The 26,240-nt window shown below is 40.5% G+C and overlaps 1 protein-coding gene across 1 annotated transcript in view; it reads right to left on the bottom strand.

Moving 5' to 3' along the window:
* The window catches only part of LOC132782019 (symplekin), a 48,501-nt gene extending 32,409 nt beyond the window's left edge, over positions 1-16,092 (bottom strand). The window contains exons 1-9 of the mRNA XM_067461022.1: positions 15,959-16,092; positions 13,406-13,574; positions 12,251-12,316; positions 11,452-11,505; positions 8,563-8,636; positions 7,610-7,736; positions 4,993-5,242; positions 2,523-2,693; positions 1,980-2,219 (exon numbers count right to left, since the gene is read on the bottom strand). Coding sequence (XP_067317123.1) covers positions 1,980-2,219; positions 2,523-2,693; positions 4,993-5,242; positions 7,610-7,736; positions 8,563-8,636; positions 11,452-11,505; positions 12,251-12,316; positions 13,406-13,519 — 1,096 coding nt within the window. The 5' untranslated portion in view covers positions 13,520-13,574; positions 15,959-16,092. The remainder of the gene's footprint in view (positions 1-1,979; positions 2,220-2,522; positions 2,694-4,992; positions 5,243-7,609; positions 7,737-8,562; positions 8,637-11,451; positions 11,506-12,250; positions 12,317-13,405; positions 13,575-15,958) is intronic.
* Positions 16,093-26,240: the final 10,148 nt, after the last annotated feature.

Raw genomic sequence — 26,240 nt, 5'->3', positions numbered from 1 at the left:
GCTCCCTGGATTCGAACCAGTGACCTTTCGGTCACCAGGTTCAGCAGCTCAGCGCTCTAACCCACTGTGCCACTGTTACGAGATATCAATTGAAAAACTATAGCAAAACATGCTGCAGGATGTCCCACAAAAACTACGTTTTTGCTGTTTAATACACTTTTCCCATGTTTTGTGACAGAAACAATTAGGAAATGGCACTTATAACCCAGGAACAACAATTGTGACACATAATTATAGTTTTTACTGCTGTTGCTTTATTTATTTATTTACAGTATTTATATTCCGCCCTTCTCACCCCGCAAGGGACTCAGGGCGGATTACAATGTACACATATATGGCAAACATTCAATGCCAAAGACTTACAACAGATATAGACACACAGTCAGAGGCTATTTAGCTTTTTCTGGCTGCCAGGGGAGCTGTCGCTTTCATTGTCCATCTGTGACACTGATTCCCCGCATGCTTTTTTGTTGGAGTGCTTTGCTGGAGTCTTTTTATGGCCTCGTAAATTTTGTTAAATTAGCTCCTCACACATAGGTGGTACCTAATTTTCCTACTTGGCAGATGCAACTGTCTTTCAGGTTGCAAAGGTCGACAACAAGCTACCCAATTGGTCAGAAGCTCACTCCGACCCGGGTTGGCTTCAAACTCATGACCTTGTGGTCAGAAGTGATCTTAATGCAGCTGACACTCAGACAGTTGCATCACAGTCCTGGTGCTTTAGTTTATGATGACCCTATAAATGAAAAACTCGGAGTCCCATTTGTCTACAGCCCTGTTCAGGTTTCCTCCATCCACCGATAATATGGTCTCCCTCTTTCCCTGTTGCCTTCAAGCTCACCAAGCATGATCATATTAATTTTAATCTACATTTCATCAGTGGATTTAAACTTTTATTTTAACTCTGTGTATCTTGTATTTGTTTTAATAGTGTTTTATCTCTTGGTTTAATGACATAATACCCCGGCTTGAGACACAGAGAGAGGTGGATATTATTATTATTATTAATAATAATAATATAAATACTGCAAATAAATAAATAAATATTTTTTAGGTTTTTTTACAATGAACCATGTCACTACATGACAAGCCCAAATTATTATTATTAATAATAATATAAATACTGCAAATGAATAAATAAATAAATAAATAAATAAATATACTGCAAATAAATAAATATTATTTGTTTTTTTACAATGAATCATGTCAATACATGGCAAGCACAAATTATAAGAAAGAAAGAAAGAAAGAAAGAAAGAAAGGAAAAGAAAAAGGGAGGGAAAGAAAGAAAGAAAGAAAGAAAGAAGGAAGGAAAGGAAGGAGGAAGCATGGAAGCAAAGAGAGAAGGAAGGAAGGAAAGAGTTAGAGAAGGAAGAAAGGAGAGAAAGAGGGAGGGAAAGAAAAAGGGGAAGGAAGGAAAGTTAGAGAAGGAAGGAAGGAGGGAAGGAAAGAAAAAAAGGGAAAGAAGGAAGGAAAGAGGGAGCGAAGGAAGGGGGAATGTAGAGAAAGAGGGAGGGAAAGAAAGAAGGAAAGCGAGAAGAAAAGAGAGACAGCAGAAGAGAAAGAAAAGGGGGGAAGAAAGGAAAGAGAGAAGGAAGGAAGAAGCGAAGAAAAGATGGGAAGGAAGGAAGGAAAGAGGGAGGGAAAGAGGGAGTAAACGAAGGAGAGAAAGAGGGAAGGTTGGCCACAGCAAAGTGTGACGGGTACAGCTAATAATAATAATAATAACTTTATTTATATACTACTCCATGTCCCCAGATAACATCACAAAACACACAAAGTAAAAACAACATAAACTATAAGATTAACAAAACAAAATATAAGCATAAAAATTGTCGCCACAACACACATATATCAAAACATATATTAAAATGTCGCCATAACACACATCTATTAAAACATATATTAAAATGTTGCCATAACACACATATATCAAAACATTATCTGTGTGTTTAGATGACACATATATTCCTACTCACCGATCTTAATTTTCTTCGTGGTGGGATCGATCTCGTCCCGAGGGCGCTTGCGCAGCTCCTTCAGGTTGGGCATGTTGCGGGTGATTTCGGCCTGCTGGGTGCCCAGGTCCATCAGGAGGGTGGTGATCTGGGCCTGGAACTCCACTGATGCCGGATGCTTCAGGACACTCAATAAATGGAGCTTGAGGTTCTTCCGCACGCTGCTCACTTGAGATTTGGCCAGCGTCGGGGGCAGATTGGCTGTCAGGAGAGCCGGGCAAGAAACCAGTCAAGGAGGCAACGGTTTCAGAGGCCATCTCAGCATCCTTTTCCTCATACTGAGATCAGAAGAGGAGCAAGGAACCTCTAGCCTCCCAATGACATCCCTGCCTAGATCTACAGTCATATAATGCGTAACTGCAATGAACTGCATTATATGGCAATTATATAAATTATATGGCCGGTAGGCTGTTAGGAATTGTGGGAGTTGAAGTCCAAAACACCTCGAGGGCTGAAGTTTTCCCATGCCTGATTTAGTCAATGCCACAAATTCAACATGCTTACCATGCAATGTTTCATAGGCCTGGATCACCTCCGACATGAACATAGGCCGCTGGCGGGCGATGGAGGCCAGAGATCCCAGTGCTGCGGTCAGGTTGATACTGGAGATGGCCGGGTGCCCCATGAACTTCAGCAACTGCTCCAAAGCCGCCTTGCCTTCCTCCCACAAGATATCTTGAGGGGGAGAGTGTGATAGAAATCCATGTCACCTCCAATATAGTCATACTTTGCCATACCAGTAGATGATTGGATACAGATACAGAACATATGCCATCTACCAATCGCCACCTGCTTGCCCATAGAAAATCATAACTAAAGAAACTAGAGCTGATGTGGTCTATCCAGTACATTGTTTCTGATTTAGTGCCCCAAAGAACCCCAGAGACAGGCCTCAACACTGAGATTTCTTGTTGATGTTGGGCTGTGTTAATTGTTCATACTGGCTGGGACTAATAGAAATACTAAATCTGCAGAAGCATGGTTCCCCCACCCTGCGTCACAGCCAATGTTGTCGTGCGCCTTCAAGTCGTTACTGATTTATGGTGACCCCAAGGCAATCCCATCACGAGGTTTTCTGGGTAGGACTTCTTCAGAGGAGGTTAGGCATTGCCCTCCTCCGAGGATGAGAATGGGGCTTGCCTTAATTGACCTAGGCCCCTTCTACACTGTCCTGTATCCCAGGATCTGATCCCAGGTTATCTGCTTTGAAATAGATTATATGAGTCTCCAGTGCCATGTAATCTGGGAAAAGCAGATAATCTGTGATAAGATCCTGGGGTATAGGGCCAGTGTAGAAAGGGTTCCAATGAAACTGGAAGAGAAAGGAATGCCCAGATATAGATCTAGACCAAATCTTAAAATGGGAAATAGGAAAGGAATGGTGGAATTTATATAAAAACACTACAATTTGAAATGGATACTGATTGAGGAATTAAACAGTAATGAGAAAGACATTGAACAATGGATAAATTCAATTTTTAAAAAATTAAGCACCTAAGGATTAAGAGAACACAACAGAAAATACTGACAGAATAATAATAATAATAATAATAATAATAATAATAATAATAATCCAGCATATAGATCTCGACCGCTGTGACATACTGCACTTTTGTGTCAGTAAATTAATAGTAATAAAACTTTATTTATATTCCCATCTATCTCCCTGGAGGGACTCAGGACAGATTCCAAACATAAAAGGCAAACATTCAATGCCCAAACACAACAACAATACACCCATATTATTATATTTAGTTTTTATACTGGTTTATTGTTTTTTATCATGTTTGTATTCATTTATTGTATTTGATTTGTTATTTTTCATTTTTATTATTTTATTTATTATATATTATGACAGTTATGTTTGTTTAATGTACTTATTTTATTTAACCTATTTTTCTGATTGTTTTATATAGATATATTTTTCATATTTATTGATTTATTTTTCATGTTTATAATTTTATTTAATTTTTCTCTATTTATTTAATTGTACCTATTACATTTTGTTTTTATCATGTTTTAGTATATTTGTTTTGATTTAAAAATATAATAAATATAATATTAAATATGTTATATTATTTATTAAATATTATTTAATTTATTTTATTTTTGTATTATACTTATTTCATTTACTATATTTTATATTTTTTATTTATTTGTTATTTATATTATTCATTTTTTAATTTATATTATTTTGTTATTTATTATATTTATTTGTATATAATTATTTTTATTATATTTGTTATTAAATATTGAACTTGGATGTGGGTACATTGTTTTTAATGTTTCAAATGCATATTTTATAATTTAATGTTTTAATTAATGTTTAACTTGTGTTATATTGTTATCTTGTATGTGTTGGCATCGAATTGTTGCTGGTTGTTAAGTCGCCCTGAGTCCTCCCTCGTGGGTTGAGAAGGACGGGGTACAAATGTTTGAAATAAATAAATATTGAAGAAAATGGTATCGAACCCCACATCAATTAGCTCACCTTACAAAAAGCACATAAAAATTATGCTGGCATAAAGGTGGTGAAACAAGGGCCTTCTTACATGTGTGGTGGGACTTGACAAGATACAACATTTTATAGAAAAGTAAAGTGTGAGATAGAGGAAATATCTGGGTAAAAATAGAACTGAATTAAAAAAACCATTTTTCACTCAGCAAATGGAAGGTAAAGGTGGGAATAAAGAATGGGCAGATATTGTAAAATATATACTAGGATCAGCAGAAGTAACGGTTGCCCTGGGATGGAAAGAGCACAAAAAATGGCAAATAAAAAATGGTAGCATTATCTAGCAGATTATATGCTTCAAGATTATAATATTGAAAGGAAAAATAAATATATCTCTCCTGCTCTACAGTGCAATTCTTATAATAGTTAATTCAGGCCTATCTTGGGTTTAGTGGAGTGGGGGAACTGGTATCACTTGAAACTGGGCTTCTACCTCCCTCTCTTTTCCCATTTCCTTACTATATTTGATGTAGGGATGGTCATTGGGCACCCGGTCCAGGCTGATGTCGGTCTTGTGACGCTTGGGCACCTCGGAGTCCGGCATGCGGGGCGACAGGGTGATGATCAGCCCTTCCACAAACTTGATGGCGTGGGTGCGGATCCCGTCGTTGTCAGAGTCCAGCAACTGGATGATTTCACTGGCCATGGCTGACACCATTTCCCAGCAAGCCTCCTGCATTTCATTGATCACTCGGGATTTCACCATCCACTATGGGAATAGACAAAGGGGTCATACAGATAGAAGGCAGGCAATTTAATACTCCAATATGGGAAGCTTTGCTGCCAAAGAGGAACATCCCCTCCTTACTCAATCGGTAGTTTCACCCAAAGCCACAGTCAGAGCTTCAATAGCAGTATGTAACAAAATTTGGGGGGGAAAATCTGTTCCTGGTTTGGAAGTGTTATTTCCTATTTACTTGTGCAGCCATTACTTTGAAGGTAGTTGTTCTACTTCAAAAAACTTAAATTCTGTGCCTGAAAGTATTACTATTATTTATTTATTTATGACATTTATAGGCCGCCCTTCTCACCCCAAAGGGGACTTAGAGTGGCTTACAAGATATATATATATACATACAATATATTATATTATTAGCATAGTACAATATCAGCATTATATATTACTATATTGTGCTATACCATTATATTGTAATATTCTTAGTAATACTAGCCGTCCCCAGCCTGTCTGTGTATATGTGTTTTGTGTGTGTGTGTATGTGAACGTATTTTTTATTTTTTGGCTTTTTAAGTCTCTTCTGCTGTGTTTTCCAGTGTTTTATGTGTGATGGTCACTCGTCTGCCCAATACATGTATTGTGTCCAAAATTTGGTGTCAATTCATCCAGTGGTTTTTGAGTTATGTTAATCCCACAAACTAACATTGCATATTTATTTATATAGATTACATGTACTATAAGATATATAATTATAATATCATATTAGTAGTAGTAGTAGTAGTATTTCCTTGCGCTTTGCTACTCTGCTGAATACACATGCCTAGTGTGGAACACATCTCACCACATTAAAACAGTGGACGTGGCTCTTAATGAGACATGCCACATTATCACAGGATGTCTATACCCCATACCACGCGAGTGTGGAGGAGAGCAAACCACAGACCACTTATTACAATGCAGTCTGAGCCTTGCCACATACACAAGGGAAGACCTCCTTATAGCAACATTTAGAACAATGCCAAGTTTTTAAAGCTTTGTTTGTGTTTTTAAATACATTACAACTGTACCCTCCATTTGCTTCCGACATGATAAAAAAAAATCCTTCAATCTAGACACTTTGTTTATAATTTGCATTAATTTTTAACCTTTGTGCAGACTACAGAAACAGTTTTTGCAGTTTAATAAACATTTCCCATAATTTGATAATAGAAGCAATTAGGAAATGACATTTATAACTCAGGAACAAAAATTGTGTTACACAGTGTAATTACTTTTGGGATCAACAACTCCCAGAATCTCCATGCCAACTGGGTCAATAGGATTAAGCCTGTTGTTACATGACTCCACAAAAACTGGGCTTAATGTACAAAGAACCACAAAACAAATGCTGGAAGTGCCAAGCACATGTGGGAACGTTATATCACATGTGGTGGACCTGCCCTATTGCAAGAAAATACTGGAAAATTATACAAGAAACTTCACAGAAGATCTTACAAACAATGGTGCAACTCAAACCAGAGTATTTCCTTCTTGGAATTACGGATGGAGACATTGACCTTGACAGAAATAAGGACAAATTGTTTATCACATATGCAAACAAATGGAAAATAAAAGAGTGGGCAACCAAAGAAGAATGGGGAAATAAACTTCAGGAAATCATGGATATGGATTTCCTGACGTTCTATTTAAAAGATCCAAATGGCAAACCATTAATACCCACAGATTGGACACCATACAAAGACTACCTGAAGAGTCAACAGAACCCACAATACTTTTGTACTCCTTAACGAGGAGAAAAATTACAGACTACAACAGAGAAGTGACCATGAGTTATCTAAATAAAGGAACTAAGCAGACAAAACAACACGACCCAGGGAAAACAAAGGTGGAAGTCAATACACAACTATGTATTTTATTCTATGTATGTTATATATTCTCTTTCTTTCTTTCTCTTTTTCCCCTTTTCTTTTCATTTTCTGTCTTCTCTTTCCTTTTTCTCTTTCCTATTCGTGGGTTAACCTCCCCTTTCCTTCCTCCCGCAACACCTTGCTTCCACACTCCCATTCCAGAGCACTACCCGTTCCAATCCCTTCCCACCCACTCCAAATCCCTACAACCCCATCTCACCCTGTCTTTTAATGGTTGTAAACAAAATTCTAATAAAGATAGTTTTTTTAAAAAATCCTGTTGTTCCCTAATATTTCCATTATCATAAAGTACAGATTTGCTTGAATTGGTATTTCAAACATTTTCTCCATTTTCTTGAGTATTTCTTCCCAGAAAACAATTGTTTTTGGACACTCCCACCACATGTGCCCTGTATGACTTTGCGACTGCATCGGTCGCAGGGATTGCACTGTTGTGCTTCCCCACCCTTTGACAAAAGAAGGAGGGCCTCACCTGCAGTGCCACCTTGTACAGCTGAGTCATGGCCAGGATCGCCTTCTTCACCACATTGACATTCTCGTCCCTCAGCAACATGTTCAAGTTGGCAATGAGCTTGAGCAACAACTCTGTGTCCCGTTTGCTGGAGGCAAAGTCAGAAAAGAGAGGGGTGGAGTAATGAAAACAATGGCATGAGACAAGGAAAATGGCACAAGGCACTCATCCACAGCACAGAAGCAGCCAGGCCAAGGAAGCCATAGCCCTGCTTTGAACTGTTTTGTTGTTTATTTACTTGTAAAGTGCTGTGTACAGTGATTGAAATACATCAAAAAATGATGATGGCAATAAGAATAATGGGATGCTGTGCTGCTTTAAATGTAGTCTTTTAATATATATGAGCTTCATAAAGTGTTTGCCTTTTGGAAACTTTTATCTTCATACTTTCATTGATGTTTATGTATGATTTTTTAAAATCTGTACAGTTTTTAATCTATGTATATATAATAAAAGTCAAAGTATCTATCTATCTCGGAGCCCCTGGTGGTGCAGCGGGTTAAACCACTGAGCTGCTGAACTTGATGACCGAAAGGTCGGCGGTTCAAATCTGGGGAGCGGGGTGAGCTCCCACTATTAGACCCAGCTTCTACCAACCTAGCAGTTCAAAAACATGCCAATGCGATTATATTAATAGGTACCGCTCCGGCAGGAAGGTAATAACGCTCCATGCAGTCATGCTGGCCACATGACCCTGGAGGTGTCTACGGACAACACTAGCTCTTCAGCTTAGAGATGGGGATGAGCACCACCACCCAGAGGTACCTAAGGCTGCCTTGACGCCTATCCTTGGATAGAAAAAATGTACTATAAGTGCCTACAATATATATACACATATATACATATACACAAGCAAAGTAGTGTCCCCTTCCCCAGAGGTTGCCCACTTCAATCGTAAACCAAAATGACCTCACCAGGCTTCCTCTATGAATCCAATGACGAACTTCCGGACCTCGACAGACTTGTCTGCCTGGAAAGCAATGATCTCCTGCAATGTAGGAACAAAGAAAGCTGCATTTCATTTTGGCCTGTGTTTTTTATACCAAAAACACGGTAAAAACCAAACATACAAAAACATTCTGAGCAATTGAATTTCAGAGGCTGATAAAGTTCAGAGGCTGACTCTGAGGACCAGATAATGGGGGGCAATGGGGGGCTGAGAATGATGCTTAACCAAGGCAAAAGTCAGAAGCTGGGGTTATCAAGCCCTTAGGAATCTCAAGGAAAAGCAAAGTAAGCATTTCCAGAGCACTCACTGACTAAACTGGCATCAACCTGAAATGTAAGGAAAAGGCTCAACTTGGTACTTGCTTTTCCATTACGACTTAGTGACTGCATTTAATAACGCTATAAAAAATGGAAAAAAATCTGTTCTTGGTTATTTCCTGTTTAATTGTGTGGTGCTTACTTTGAGAGTACTGTATATACTCAAGCCTAGTTTTTCAACCCTTGTTTTAGGCTGATAAAGTCCCCCTCGGCTTATACTCAAGTCAAGGTTATTTATTATTTTACTCTGTCATTATTATTATTGCATTTATTATTTTACTCTATTTATTATTATTATAGTTATCATTTTACTTTATTATTATTACATTTATTATTTTATAAGGGTTATCATTAAATTTATTATTTTACTCTATGATTGTTATTATTACATTTGTTATTTCACTCTATATTATTATTATTCCATTTATTATTTTACTGTCTTTATTATTATTGGAAGGATACATAAGCACATTTAAACTGAAGGTTAGGTAGTCTTGTCTTAAATTACAATTTCATATAAATATTCAAAAAACATTTAACCTACTGATGCCTCAATTAATGTAATTTTATTGATATGTATTTTCATTTTGAAATGTACCAGTAGCTTCTGATTTTCTCACCCTCAGCTTATACTTGAGTCAATCCATTTTCCCAGTTTTTGTGGTAAAATTAAGTGACTCAGCTTATATTTGGGTAGGCTTATACACGAGTATATACGGTAGTTGTTCTACTCCAGAAACTCAGTTTTGTGGTTGCCACAAACTAGGTTAAATTGGTTGAGGCTCTATGAGGCATTCATTGAAAAACTATAGCCAAATGCGCTGCGGGATGTCCCTCCCGCAAAAAATGAAATTTCTGCAGTTTAATAAACATTTTTAAATGTTTTTTATGCTAGAGCCAATTAGGAAATGACATTCATAATTAGGAAATGACATTCACTCAGGAACAAAAATTGTGTTACATAGTGTAATTGGCTAAATATATATCTGGCATGCTCTTGGGAATTTCTATTTATTTATTTACTACATTTATAGGCCACCCTTCTCACCTCAAAGTAGACTCAGAGAGGCTTACAAGGTATATATATATTATTAGCATAATACAATATCACTATTAAATATTACTATATTGTACTATCTATATATATAAAAATGCTCTGTGCACAATGAGTGCCTTAAAAACAAAAGAACCAATGAATGAAATCACACCAAATTTGGCAACAAAACATCTCACAACACAAGGAGTGAATATCACTCAAAAAAATATGATTTTGTCATTTGGGAGTTGTAGTTGCTGGGATTTATAGTTCACCTACAATCAAAGGGAATTCTGAACTTCACTAATGATGTAATTGAACCAAACTTGGCACACAGGACTTCCAAGACCAACAGAAAACACTAGAAGGTTTTGGTGGGCATTGACCTTGAGTTTGAGAGTTCACCTACATCCAGAGAGCACTTTGGACTCAAACGATGGATCTGGACCCAACTTGGCATGAATATTCCATATGCTCAAATATGAACACAGATGGAGTTTGGGGGAAATAGACCCTGAAATTTGGGAGTTACTGGGATTTATAGTTCACCAACAATCAAAAGCATTCTGAACCCCACCAACGACAGAATTGGGCAAATTTCCCACACAGAACCCCCTATGACCAACAGAAAGTGCTTAAGGCCATCAAGTCCAACTCCCTTCATCAAGGCAAGAAAATGTAATCAAAGCCCTCCTGACAAAGAGCCATCCAGCCATAGATATAGATAGATATACATTATTCATACACACACAGATATACTATCATAGATTTGAAAGGGACCCTTAAAGAAGGACAATTATATGTTGCGTGTTCCAGAGTAGTCAAACCAGACAATCTCCACATCAACACTGACAAAGAAACAAAAAGAAATACTATTTACCCACAAGCACAAAGAAATTAAATATAATAGAAACCAACACTTTCTCATTATTTTATTTTCCAGATCACCAGACCGGGCCACAGCAATGCGTGGCAGGGGACAGCTAGTGCCATTATATTGTAATATTATTAGTAATATTACATGTAATATAAATTATAATTATAATATCATATTATTAGTAGTATTATATTGCATTACATTATAATATTATAAATATTATATGTGTATACAATATATTATATTACATTATATTATATTATTAGAATAGCACAGGAGACAAGATGGAACTGTCCCCTGCCCCCGCTTCACTCTGGTTCAGAGTGGCAGTTGGTGTCTTGCATGATGCTGTCTGGCAGACTTTCCAAAACTGTTCCAAGTGGAAAAGTATGAGTTTGCTTTGGTGCCAGACTGCACACTTTCAAGACTGACATCTGAACCAACACACGTAAACAACTATCTTCCGTTCTCTAATGCCACTATTCTTGTTGGGAAAGGAATAAGAGGTAGGCTTCCCTCATATGACAATAGATAACAGAACCAAACAAGCAGCAATTCCTACGGTCTGAGGTCCAAAGTACTGGGAGGAAGACACTGGTTTATCACGCATCAACAAATACTTACATCCAGGAAATTATCCAGTAAGGTGGGGTCCTTGTTTATAATCAGTTCTTGGACCTGAGAAAGGAAGAAAAACAGGGGAAGGAAGGTTAATGGATTCAAACATGAAACACCCAGAATAATATTTCTGCTGCATCAATAGATTCTTTAAAAATCTTTGCTAAGACAGGGCTGTGGCACAGCTAGTTAGTAGCCAGCTGCATTAAATCACTACTGACCGAGAGGTCATGAGTTCGAAGCCAGCCCGGGTCGGAGTGAGATCCCGACCATTAACAGTCTACCTTGCTGTTGACCTATGCAATCCGAAAGACGGTTGCATCTGTCAAGTAGGAAATTTAGGTACCGTTTTATGTGGGGAGGCTAATTTAACTAATTTATGACACCATAAAACTTTCCAGCAGAATGCAGAAGAATGAGGAAGTACTCCATCAAGGACTCGGTGTCACAAGTGGACGGTTAAGCAACAGCTCCCCCTGTGGTTGGAATTGTGCATACGCTCATGAAGCCAAAAAGCTGGGATGATAAATTGCCTCTGTGTCTGTCTATATATGTCGTATGTCTAATGGCACTGAATGTTTGCCATGTATATGTACATTGCAATCTTCTCTGAGTCCCCTGTGGGGTGAGAAGGACGGAACATAAATACTGTAAATAAATAAATAAATATTTGGAGATATCAGATCCTGCTAAAAAAGCTACACTCAGGTGAGGAATTATGGAAGATGAGGTCCAAATAATCTGATTTAAACAGAGCCAAGTGAGGTTCCAGTCTCAGAAACCAACATGCAATGAAGTCACTTACCTGCTTGAGGATTGTGATTTTCGATTCGTTGCTGATTAAGGCTGCTTGGTTTAGCAAATCCACAACCTGTTTGAACAAATTTTTAAAAAAACAAAACAACACTGGAATCAGTGCTAGAGGCATAATAGGACTTTTATCATCTGTCTATCTATCAAGAAATAGTTTTCTAAGATCTACAGAGACACTCGCTGGAACACCTCAGCAAGCGAGAGTCCAAAAGTGGCAGGTTCAAACCCAGAACCTCAACCAATGGCTGATACCCAATGAGAGACTCCTACCTGGGCAGACAGAAAACTGGGTGACTTGGAAGGCGCTGAACAGACTGCGCTCTGGCACCACGAGATGCAGAGCCAACCTTAAGAAATGGGGCTACAAAGTGGAGTCCATGACATGCGAGTGTGGAGAAGAGCAAAGTACAGACCATCTGCTGCGATGCAACCTGAGCCCTGCCACATGCACAATGGAGGACCTTCTTAGAGTAACACCAGAGGCACTCCAAGTGGCCAGATACTGGTCAAAGGACATTTAATCAACTACCAAGCTTGCAAACTTTATATCTTGTTTGTTTGTTTGTTAAAAAATGCAATACCACTGGTTTGCTCCTGACATGATAAATAAATAAATAAAATCATCTATCTATTTCAATCTATGAATAGACAGGCATACGTACGTGAACATTTCTAGTACTGACTATTATAAAAGGTCATAGGAGAGAATATTAAACAGTCTTGAGCTGAAAGTAAGAAAAGTTTAGATTTCCGTTTGAAAACGTGTTGCAAAAATGTGTTGCCTATATTTAGCAGAAGGAGATGCAATTAGCATATGATAACACTATGTAACACGGTTTTTGTTCCTGGGTTTAAAAAGTCATTTTCTAATTGGTTCTATCATAAAAACATGGAAAAGGTTGAGTAAACTGCAAAAACTTTGATTTTGTGAAAAGGACATCCTGCAGCACGCTTTGCTATAGTTTTCAATTAACATCTCATAGAGTCTCAACCAATTCGACATAGTTTGTGGCTGTAACAAAAACAAAGTTTGTGGAGCATAACAACTACTTTCAAAGCAAGTACCACAAAATTAAACAAAAAATAACCCACAGGTTGGGAACCACTATTTTAGACCCAGATCCTCCTTTTAGGAACACCACCTTACCCTTTCGGAGGTGGTCATGGTGTCAATGGCAGTGGTCTCCTCTCCGGCGAAGAATTGGGATGCGATGCTCATCCGAGCGAGACCCGGGTCTCCTGCGCTGCTTACATTCGCCATGGTTCCCGACCTCTGGCCTCTCCAATAGCCAAAGTCCAGTAAATGAGAGCAAGACCTATTAAAAAGAAGCATGGAAAGTAACACTGCAACAAGGAAACTCCCAGGATGCATCTAAACTGCTATATCATCCAGATTATCAAGGTAGATCCATATTATCTGCTTTGAACTGCATTATATGAGTCTACACGGCTACATAATCCAGTTCAAAGCAGATAACCTGGATTTTATAAGACAGTGTAGATGGGGCCCCAGTCATTCCAATGGCAATGTTAGGAAGGGATAACTTGGTTCCTTGTGCCCATTTACAGTTCTTGCAAATTTACAGTACTTTGCAAGAACTGAAGTAAACTCAGGACACAGAGAAAGTGGGAGTAAGTAAGTAAAAGTAAATAAGTAAAACTTTATTTATATCCTGCCCCACCTTCTGCTGTCAAGAATTCAATGACAGCACATTGCTTAAGTCACATTGACCGAACGTCTGCACAGGGTTCCATACTTTGCACTTTAATCACAACCAGTCAATGCTAAGGCTCCTCGCAAAACTGGAACTGCAGAGGAGAGTTTACTGAACAAGCCAGTACCTGCCGTATACCAGGACTGCCATCTGTTGAGGAGTTACGAAGGTGGAGGCATTACTTTTCATTCAACCTTCGTAATTCTTACTGATGCAGCCTAGAATCACATTGACCTTCCTAGCTGCTGTATCACACTCTGGGCTCATGTCAATTCATGGCCTACTAAGGGCCCTGTTCACACAGTCATATAACCCAGAATATCAAGACTGATAACCCACAAGATCTGCTTTGAACTGGGTTATCTGAGGGCCCTGTCCACACAGCCGTATAACCCAAAATATCAAGACACAATCACATTGGCCTTCCTAGCTGCTGCATCACACTCTGGGCTCATGTAAATTCATGGCCTACTAAGGGCCCTGTCTACACAGCCATATAACCCAGAATATCAAGACAGAATAACCCACAAGATCTGCTTTGAACTGGGTTATCTGAGGGCCCTGTCCACACTGCCATATAACCCAGAATATCAAGGCAGAACAACCCACAAGATCTGATTTGAACTGGGTTATATGAGGGCCCTGTCTACACAGCCATATAATCCAGAATATCAAGGCAGAATAACCCACAAGATCTGCTTTGAACTGGGTTATCTGAGGGCCTTGTCCACACAGCCATATAACCCAGAATATCAAGGCAGAATAACCCACAAGATCTGCTTTGAACTGGGTTATCTGAGGGCCCTGTCCACACTGCCATATAACCCAGAATATCAAGGCAGAACAACCCACAAGATCTGATTTGAACTGGGTTATATGAGGGCCCTGTCTACACAGCCATATAATCCAGAATATCAAGGCAGAATAACCCACAAGATCTGCTTTGAACTGGGTTATCTGAGGGCCTTGTCCACACAGCCATATAACCCAGAATATCAAGGCAGAATAACCCACAAGATCTGCTTTGAACTGGGATATCTGAGGGCCTTGTCCACACAGCCATATAACCCAGAATATCAAGGCAGAATAACCCACAAGATCTGCTTTGAACTGGGTTATATGAGGGCCCTGTCTACACAGCCATATAATCCAGAATATCAAGGCAGAATAACCCACAAGATCTGCTTTGAACTGGGTTATCTGAGGGCCTTGTCCACACAGCCATATAACCCAGAATATCAAGGCAGAATAACCCACAAGATCTGCTTTGAACTGGGTTATCTGAGGGCCCTGTCCACACAGCCATATAACCCAGAATATCAAGGCAGAATAACCCACAAGATCTGCTTTGAACTGGGTTATCTGAGGGCCCTGTCCACACAGCCATATAACCCAGAATAATAAGGCAGAACAACCCACAAGATCTGCTTTGAACTGGGTTATCTGAGGGCCTTGTCCACACAGCCATATAACCCAGAATATCAAGGCAGAACAACCCACAAGATCTGCTTTGAACTGGGTTATCTGAGGGCCTTGTCCACACAGCCATATAACCCAGAATATCAAGGCAGAACAACCCACAAGATCTGCTTTGAACTGGGTTATCTGAGGGCCCTGTCCACACAGCCATATAACCCAGAATATCAAGGCAGAACAACCCACAAGATCTGCTTTGAACTGGGTTATCTGAGGGCCCTGTCCACACAGCCATATAACCCAGAATATCAAGGCAGAATAACCCACAAGATCTGCTTTGAACTGGGTTATATGAGTCCACACTGCCATATATTCCAGTTCAAGGAAGATAATGTGTGAACTGGGCCTAAGACTCCCATGTCCCTTTCTAATGGGCTGTTTCCCCTCCTCAAGGAAAGCCCCCCCCCCGCAATGACCTCATCCCCTTCTTGTTGCCATGACAACCCATTACTCCCAATAAGGCTCCTTGACAGTCACTAGGCCCAAGCGCCTTTTCCCCTTTTTCTTACCGACGAAGCCTCGCTCACTTCTTCACCAAAAGAAGCCAAACACTTCTTTACTTTTCCTACATGAAGCCACCATATCCGCCGACGCAAATTCCTCCAAAAATTTTAATGACCTACCACTGCGCATGCGCAGAGAGAAAAGTCCTCCTGGGTAATGTAGTCTTCCTGTTCCGGCAATACGTCACTTCCTTCCTCTTCCCCCCTTTCACGTTTCGAGCCCAGCCACTGACGTCATTCTCTCCCAGCCTATCAGAACACGGCTGCCGCTTACAAATGGCTGCCGTTTGCCACTGACGTCACTCCCTCCCCAGCCTATCAGAACACGGCTTTCGCTTACAAATGGCTGCCGTTTGCAATCGGTTGTGGGTAATGTAGTTTTTACGGAAAGGCAAAGTATGTTTGTTGGTTTGTACCACAAAGGCTCCTCCGTGGCTCAATGGATCCGGACCAAATTTGGCACAGAGGCACTTCACGATCTAACTTAACATAATTTATAGGCTTGAAGAAAAATAATCGCTCCTTTAGTGTCCAAAAAGAGGAAAAGTAAAAAAACACAGCTGATTGGCTGTTGCTAGGTAACTGGTAGATGAGGGACGGGAGGGAGGAAAGAAAGGGAAAGAAGAAAAAGGGAAAGGAGGGAAGGAAGAGAAGGAAAAGGAGAAAGGTCTAGCAAGGAAAGAAAGAAAGAAGAGGGGAACGAAAGAAAGAAGAAGAGAAAATGAATGAGGAAAAGGAAGGAAAGAAAGAAGAGGGGAAAGTGTATGAGGGAACAAAAGAAAGAAGAAGAGAAGATTAATGAGGAAAAGGAAGGAAAGAAAGAAGGGGAGAAAGTGTATGAGGGAACGAAAGAAAGAAGAAGAGAAAATGAATGAGGAAAGGAAAGAAGGAAAGAAAGAAGAGGGGAAAGTGTATGAGGGAAAGAAAGGGAAGAAGGAAAGAAATGAAAGAAGGAAAGAGAAAGAAGAGGGGAAAGTGAATGGAGGAAAGAAAGGGAAGGAAAAAGCGGGGAACGTGTGAGGAAAAAAGAAAAAGAAGTGGGAAAAGGATGAGGGAAATGGAGGAAGGAAAGAAAGAAAAGGAGAAGGTTTATGAGGGGAAGAAGGAAAGAAAGGGAGAACAGTTAGAGGGAGAAGGTTTATGAGGAAAATGGAGGAAGGAAAGAAAGAGAAGGAAGGGAGGAATGGGGCAAAAACATGGAAGGAAGAGAAAGGAAGGAAAGAAAGAATGGGCAACGAGGAAAGAGAAAGGAAGGAAATAAAGATAAGAGTTGGAAAGAGTATAAAGGAATTCAAGGAAAGACAGGAAGAAAGAGGACAATGGAAGAGAGGAAAGATGGAAAGGGGAAAGAAAAGAAGGACGAGAAAGAAAGAAGTGGGGAAAGTGAATGAGGGAAAGAAAGAAGAAGGAAAAGTGAATGAGGAAAAGAAAGGAAAGAAGGAAAAAAGCAGGGGAAAATGAAAGAAAGAGTAAGAAAGAAGAGGGGAAATGAATGAGAGAAAGAAAGGGAAGAAGGAAAAAGCGGGGTACATGTGAGAAAAAAGAAAGAAGCACGGAAAGAATGAGGGAAATGGAGGAAGGAAGGAAAGAAAAGCATAAGGTGTATGAGGGAAAGAAAGGGAAGAGAAAAAAGAAAAAGGAGAATGTGAATGAGGGAAAGAAGAAGAGGGGAAAGTGTATGAGAGGAAGAAAGGGAAGAAGGAAACAAAAAGAAAGAAAGGAGGGAAGTGTATGAGGGAAGAAAGAAGAAGAGGGTAAAGTGTTTGAGGGAAAGAAAGGAAAGAAGGACGGAACGAAAGAAAAGGGCAAGTGTACGAGAGGAAGAAAGAAAGAAAGAAAGAAAGGGGGGAAAGTGTATGAGGAAAAAAGAACAGGGTAAAGTGTTGAGAGAAAGAAAGGGAAGAACGAAAGGAAAGGGAAAGTGTATGAGAGAAAGGAAGGAAAGAAAGAAAGAAAAAAGAAAGAAAGAAAGAAAGAAAGGGGAAAGTGTATGAGGGGGAAAGAAGAGGATAAAATGTATGAGGGAAAGAAGGATGGAACGAAAGGAAAGGGAAAATGTATGAGAGAAAGAAAGGAAAGAAAAAAGTGGGAAAATGTATGAGGGAAAAAAGAAGAAGAGGGTAAAGTGATTGAGGGAAAGAGGAAAAAAGGACAGAACAAAAGAACAGGGAAAGTGTATGAGAGAAAGCAAGGAAAGAAAGAAAGAAAGAGGGATAGTGTATGGGGGGGGGGGGGAGAAGAGGGGAAAATGTATGAGGGAAAGGAAAGATCGAAACAAAAAGAAAAAATGTGGAAATGTATGAGGGAAAGAAAGAAAAGAAGGACAGAAAGGAAGAAAAAGGAAAGTATGAGGGAAACAAAGTTATGAAAGAAAGAAAGAAAGAAAGAAAGAAAGAAAGAAAGAAAGAAAGAAAAGGGGAAGGTGAATAAAGGAAAGAAAGAAGAAGACGGTAAAGTGCATGAGGGAAAGAAAAGAAGAATGGAAAGAAAAAAGAGAAAAATGTATGAGGTAAAGAAAGGGAAGGAAGGAAGAGGGAAGTGAATGAGGGAAAGAAAGAAGAAGAGGGTAAAGTGCATGAGGGAAAGAAGGAAAAGAAGGATGGAAAGAAAAAATAGAAATGTGTATGAGATAAAGAAAAGGAAGGAAGAAAGGGGGAAAGTGAAGGAGAAAAAGAAAGAAGAAGAGAGTAAAGTGTATGAGGGAAAGAAAGGAAAGAAAAAGAAAGAGGAAAAGTGTACGAGGGAAAGAAAGGAAAGAAGGATGGAATGAAAGAAAGCAGAAAGTGTATGAGAGAAATAAAGAAAAGGACAGAAAAGAAGAAAAGGGAAAGTATGAGGGAAAGAAAGTTAAGAAAGAAAGAAAAGGGGAAAGTGAATAAAGGAAAGAAAGAAGAAGAGGGTAAATTGTATGAGGGAAAGAAAGAAAAGAAGGATGGAAAGAAAAAAAGGGAAAGTGTATGAGGGAAAGAAAGGAAAGAAAGAAAGAGAAGGGGAAAGTGAAGGAGGAAAAGAAAGAAGAAGAGGGTAAAGCGTATGAAGGAAAGAAAAAGAAAGGAGGAAAGTGTATGAGGGAAAGAAAGGAAAGACGAATGGAACAAAAGAAAGGGGAAAGTGTATGAGAGAAAGAAAGGAAGAAAAGAATGAAAGAAAGAAAGGGGGAAAATGAATAAGGGAAAGAAAGAAGAAGAGGGGAAAGTGAGGGAAAGAAAGAAGGAAGGAAGAGGGCAATGTGTATGAGGGAAATGGAGGAAGGAAAGAATGAGCCACAATGAAGATGCATACCCCGACAATTCCAGGTATATGCTCTAGTATGAATATAAAAAGAAACATTCAATCTTTTGTGTCATGAACATAAAGTATTAAAACATATTAAAAACTACATAGTCCCCCAAAGTACTGTCCTATAATTATGAAAACATCTTTTTGGGGGTCAACTGGCCTGTTTTCCCACCCAACTTGAGTCCTTTCCTGCTTTGAGCGGCCTGCCTCTGAGGCTTATTGTGCAATGAGGTGCAGCAAAGATTGGGTTACGAAGCCTCCTCCGTTTAGGATTAGAGAGGCAGGAGGCAATTAGTTAAATGGGTTCTCGTTGGCCCCCACTTTCTTTTGTGTGTTTTCTAGATCTTTAATCCCAAAACCGATGGATGGACCAGGTTTTCTCTTGACAACGCTGTGCAAAAGCAGGGAAATGTCCGTGGCAACCGAAGCTCCTAGGAAATATGATTCGGGGCGACAAGGACGAGATGAAAGGAGGACGAGAGCATTAAATAAGAAGCGGGCCAGTGGAAGCCAAATGGAGAAGAGCTAAACTATAGTTTGAGAATCCAGGACTACACTGTGGAACGGATGCAGTTTGACACCACTTTAAGTGCCATGGCTCAATGGGGTCAGAGGAACTGTGGGTTTACCAGGCTTTTGCCTTTCTTACCCAAGACGGCCGGAACCTCATCAAACTAAAAATCCCAGGATTTGTAGAGAATTTAGGCCCTTTCTATGCTGCATACAATCCAGATTATCAAAGCAAATAATCCACATTATCCACTTTGAACTGGATTATATGAGACCCCGTCAAACTACAAGAGAGGAGATTCCATCTGAACATGAGGAAGAACTTCCTGACTGTGAGAGCTGTTCAGCAGTGGAACTCTCTGCCCTGGAGTGTGGTGGAGGCTCCTTCTTTGGAAGCTTTTAAACAGAATCATAGAATCATAGAGTTGGAAGAGACCTCCTGGGCCATCCAGTCCAACCCCATTCTGCCAAGAAGCAGGAATATTGCATTCAAATCACCCCTGACAGATGGCCATCCAGCCTCTGTTTAAAAGCTTCCAAAGAAGGAGCCTCCACCACAATCCGGGGCAGAGAGTTCCACTGCTGAGAGGGGATATGATAGCCATGTATAAATACGTGAGAGGAAGCCACAGGGAGGAGGGAGCAAGCTTGTTTTCTGCTTCCTTGGAGACTAGGACGCGGAACAATGACTTCAAACTACAAGAGAGGAGATTCCATCTGAACATGAGGAAGAACTTCCTGACTGTGAGAGCTGTTCAGCAGTGGAACTCTCTGCCCCAGAGTGTGGTGGAGGCTCCTTCTATAGAGGCTTTTAAACAGAGGCTGGGTGGCCATCTGTTGGGGGTGCTTTGAACACTATTTTCCTGCTTCTTGGCAGAATGGGGTTGGACTGGATGGCCCACAAGACTACTGTTCAGCAGTGGAACTCTCTGCCCTGGAGTGTGGTGGAGGCTCCTTCTTTGGAAGCTTTTAAACAGAATCATAGAATCATAGAGTTGGAAGAGACCTCATGGGCCATCCAGTCCAAGCCCCTGCCAAGAAGCAGGAATATTGCATTCAAAGCACCCCTGACAGATGGCCATCCAGCCTCTGTTTAAAAGCCTCCAAAGAAGGAGCCTCCACCACACTCTGGGGCAGAGAGTTCCACTGCTGAACAGCTCTCACAGTCAGAAATAAGATACGTTGTTTCATAAATCCTGATCTTCTTCATGACACTGGTTCTGCCTCACCTGATTTACCTGTGAGCATCATTTATGTCTGATCACCTTGGCCCTGTCTTTATTGACTTTCTTGGACCCTTCTAGATTGAGATGTCAGTACCCAAATTTTGGAGAGGTCATTTAGCCCCTAAAGGTGAGCATTAGGTTTGAGTAAATAAAATATGTTGTTTCTTGAATCCTGATCTCCTTCATGACTCTGGTTCTACCTCACCTGGTTTACCTGTGAGCATCATTTATGTCTGATCACCTCGGCCCTATCTTTTTTGACTTTCTTGGAAGTTTCTAGATTGAGATGTTGGCACCCACTTTTTGGAGAGGTCATTTAGCCCCAAAAGGTGAGCATTAGGTTTGAGTAAATAAGATACGTTGTTTCTTGAATCCTGATCTCCTTCATGACTCTGGTTATGCCTCACCTGATTTACCTGTGAACATCATTTATGTCTGATCACCTTGGTCCTCTCTTTTTTTACTTTCTTGGACCCTTCTAGATTGACATGTCGGCACCCAAATTTTGGACAGGTCATTTAGCCCCAAAAGGTGAGCATTAGATTTGAGCAAATAAGATACGTTGTTTCTTGAATCCTGATCTCCTTCATGACTCTGGTTATGCCTCACCTGATTTACCTGTGAGCATCATTTATGTCTGATCACCTTGGCCCTGTCTTTTTTGACTTTCTTGGACCCTTCTAGATTGAGATGTCGGCACCCAAATTTTGGAGAGGTCATTTAGCCCCAAAAGGTGAGCATTAGATTTGGGTAAATAAGAAAGAAAATCCTGATCTCCTTCATGACTCTGGTTCTACCTCACCTGGTTTACCTGTGAGCATCATTTATGTCTGATCACCTTGGCCCTGTCTTTCTTGGACCCTACTAGATTGAGATGTCAGCTCTTGAGTCTCTGCCAGTAGACCCTGCCTTACGTAAAGCAGTTATATCCCCTTGTTTTAGAAATGAAGGGGATGGAGAGGGAGGGAGGCCAACCTGGTTGCTAGCCACTTTTCAAACTTGTGGGATCAAGTGTCACTCCGAGTAAGAGGAAACCTTTCCATCTCATAATTGCTCTCCAATCCAATCTCCAGATGACCTCATTCCTTCCCAACAGGGCCATGGATTGGTTTGGGCTAAATCCTTCAAAATCTCAGCTCTGCTCTTAAATAGGTGGAGCTGGAGGTGTTTGCAGCTGCTTTCCAAAACCAGGGCCCGCTGAGAAGGATGACCAACATGGATAGTCCGGCTGAAGTTCTTCCTATGAGGTCCTTTTCCAACAGTGAGGTGGCTCCTCAGAAGAAGGTCTTGGACCTGTCCACAGCTTCTCGGCGCCTGGCCAATTTCTCCATCCGTTCCATCCTGGCTGTGGATGGTTCTGAAGGAGAGAAAAAGGATTCCAAAGAACCATCCAGAGATGCCAAGGAGGTCCAAATCTGCTCTTGGATCAACTGTACTCGCTGCAAGCCTCCCAATGCTCCAAGTAAGGCTTCTTCTGGCATAACCTTCTGAAATTTTGCTTCGGGAGAGATATTGTGATGTATAAATAAATATAATAATAATAATAATAATAATAATAATAATAATAAGGTTCTTGTGGGTTTTTTCGGGCTATAGGGCCATGTTCTAGGGGCATTTCTCCTGATGTTTCACTCAGAGGTAGTGAGGATGCTTGCCATAGATGCAGGCGAAACGTCAGGAGAGAATGCCTCTAGAACATGGCCCTATAGCCCGGAAAAACCCACAAGAACCTAGTGATTCCAGCCATGAAAGCCTTCGACAATAATAATAATGTTCAATTTGTGATCTTGTGATATGAAATCCAGCATATAGATCTCGTTTGCTGTGACATACTGTGTTTTTGTGTCAGTAAAATAATAATAACAATAGTAAAAGAGACAGCAGTGTGATCCAGCAACTTAAAAAGTGAGTATGATTCTAGACTCGATCAACAGGAATATTGTGTCCAGATTAAGGGAAGTCGTAGCCCAATTATATTCTGAAATTAATCTGTGTCCAGTTCTGGGCACCACAGTTCAAGGTGGAAATGGACAGGGTGGAACATATCCAGACAAAGGAGACCAAGGCCCCTTCTGCATTGCCAAATAAAATCCAGATTATCTGCTTTGAACTGGATTACATGGCAGTGTAGACTCATATAATCCAGTTCAAAGCAGATAGTCGATTACGTGCTTTGATCATCTGGATTATATGCCATTTTTATCCCACAATATAGAATCATAGAATCATAGAATCAAAGAGTTGGAAGAGACCTCATGGGCCATCCAGTCCAACCCCCTGCCAAGAAGCAGGAATATTGCATTCAAATCACCCCTGACAAATGGCCATCCAGCCTCTGCTTAAAAGCTTCCAAAGAAGGAGCCTTCACCACACTCCGGGGCAGAGAGTTCCACTGCTGAACGGCTCTCACAGTCAGGAAGTTCTTCCTAATGTTCAGATGGAATCTCCTCTCTTGTAGTTTGAAGCCATTGTTCCGCGTCCTAGTCTCCAAGGAAGCAGAAAACAAGCTTGCTCCTTCCTCCCTGTGGCTTCCTCTCACATATTTATACATGGCTATCATATCTCCTCTCAGCCTTCTCTTCTTCAGGCTAAACATGCCCAGTTCCCTAAGCCGCTCCTCATAGGGCTTGTTCTCCAGACCCTTGATCATTTTAGTCGCCCTCCTCTGGACACATTCCAGCTTGTCAATATCTCTCTTGAATTGTGGTGCCCAGAATTGGACACAATATTCCAGATGTGGTCTAACCAAAGCAGAATAGAGGGGTAGCATTACTTCCTTAGATCTAGACACTATGCTCCTCTTGATGCAGGCCAAAATCCCATTGGCTTTTTTTGCCGCCACATCACATTGTTGGCTCATGTTTAACTTGTTGTCAATGAGGACTCCAAGATCTTTTTCAATAGAGACCCTTTGTAGGATTTTGTACTCTGGTTTCCAGATGTTCAGGTTGGTCTCATTGTCTTAATAAATCACTACAGCACAATTGGCAGCCAAGACAAGAACTATTGTCATCGGATATATTAAACTTTCTTTTTCCGCAGAGGTGAAGAAGGCTGGCAGGTCTTGCCCGGCCTCCCGGAACCCCCGGGTGCCCTTCTCGGCAGCTCAGCTGGAAGTCCTGGAGAAGAGCTTCCAGCAAGCCTACTACCTTAGTACTGGGCAGGTGAAGGACTTGGCACTGCTGCTGGGACTCACAGAGAACCGGGTAAGGGATCTATCTATCTATCTATCTATCTATCTATCTATCTATCTATCTATCTATCTGCCTATTCCATTTGCTAAAGCTGAAACTGAGCTGCATCTCAGGTGGCATATTTATATATTTCTATCTTACATAACAGTCCCCTGGTGGCGCAGCAGGTTAAACTGCTGAGCTGCTGAACTTGCTGACCGAAAAGTTTGAGGTTCAAATCCAGGGAGCGGTGTGAGCTCCCACTGTTAGCCCAAGCAGTTCAAAACATGCAAGTGTGAGTAGATCAATAGGTAACACTTCTGCAGGAAGGCAACAGCATTCCATACAGTTATGCTGGCCACATGATCTTGGAGGTGTCTACAGGCAACGCCGGCTCTTCGGCTTAGAAATGGAGATGAGCACCAACTCCAGAGTTGGACATGACTAGGCTTAATGTTAAGGGAAAACTTTACCTTTACTATCTTATATAACAAGTTATGAGAGTCAGCATGGTGTACACTGAACTCTTAAAAGGACAGAAACACACAAATTATTATTATTACTATTACTATTATTATGGAGCCCCAGTGGCGCCATGCAGTCATGCCGGCCACATGACCTTGGAGGAGTCTATGGACAATGCCGGCTCTTTGGCTTAGAAATGGAGATGAGCACTAACTCCAGAGTTGAACATGACTAGGCTTAATGTTAACGGAAAACTTTGCCTTTATTGGGTTGTTGTAGGTTTTCCGAGCTATATGGCCATGTTCTAGAGGCATTTTCTCCTGACGTTTCGCCTGCATCTATGGCAAGCATCCTCAGAGGTAGTGAGGTCACTACCTCTGAGGATGCTTGCCATAGATGCAGACAAAACGTCAGGAGAAAATGCCTCTAGAACATGGCCATATAGCCCGGAAAACCTACAACAACCCAGTGATTCCGGCCATGAAAGCTTTTAACAATACATTTTACCTTTATTATCTTATATAGCAAGTTTGAGAATCGCCATGGTGTACACTGGAATACAATGCTTCGGGGGCCCTTCTACACTGCCATGTAATCAATTATCAAAGCAGATAATCCACATTAATATCTGCTTTGAACTGGATTATATGAGTCTACACTGCCATCTAATCCAGATTATCAAATCAGATAATCTAGATTTTATAGGGCAGTGTAGAATCCTAACCCTGCCATGAAAACCTACTGAATGACCCCGGACACGTCACACTCTCTCAGGCTGGATCTACACTGCCATATCATCCAGTTTCTGAATCCGGATTATCTGCTTTGTACTGGATTATATGAGGCCCCTTCTACACTGCCGTATAAAATCCAGATTACTATATATACTTGAGTATAAGCCAACCCAAATATAAGATGGGGTACCTAATTTTACCATAAAAAACTGGGAAAACTTATTGACTTGCGTATAAGCCGAGGGTGGGAAATGCAGCAGCTACTGGTATATTTCAAAAATAAAAATAAAAATTAGATACCAATAAAATTACTGTATATACTTGAGTATAAGACGACCCAAGTATAAGCTGAGGGAAACTTTGTCAGCCTTAAAAATGTGCTGAAAAACTCGGTTTATACTTGAGTATCTGTTTCGTATTTATTTATTTAATTACAGTATTTGTATTCTGCCCTTTCACCCCGCAGGGGACTTAGGGTGTATCACAATGCACACATACGTGGCAAAAATTCAATGCTATAGACACACAACATATAAGGACAGACACAAAGAGGCTATTTAACTTTCCAGCTTTATGAGGGTGTGTTTGAATTCCAGCCACTGGGGGAGCTGTCGCTTCACCATCCACTTGTGACACCGATGGAGTACTTTCTCATTCTTTCGCATGCTGCTGGAGATTTTTATGGCATTGTAAATTAGCTAAATCAGCCTCTGTGCATAAGTGGTACCTACAATTCCTACTTGACAGATGCAACTGCAAAGGTTGACAGCAAGCTAGACAAATGGTCGGGAGCTTACTCCAACCCGGACTGGCTTCAAACTCATGACCTTTTGGTCAATAGTGATTTTAATGCAGCTGACTCCCAACCAGATTATATGGCAGTGTAGACTCATATAATCCA

Source organism: Anolis sagrei, chromosome X (genome assembly GCF_037176765.1).
Source record: "Anolis sagrei isolate rAnoSag1 chromosome X, rAnoSag1.mat, whole genome shotgun sequence".
NCBI classification, from domain to species: domain Eukaryota; kingdom Metazoa; phylum Chordata; class Lepidosauria; order Squamata; family Dactyloidae; genus Anolis; species Anolis sagrei.
Note: the sequence above shows the minus strand (reverse complement) of the source record. Positions and strands in the feature narration are given on the sequence as shown.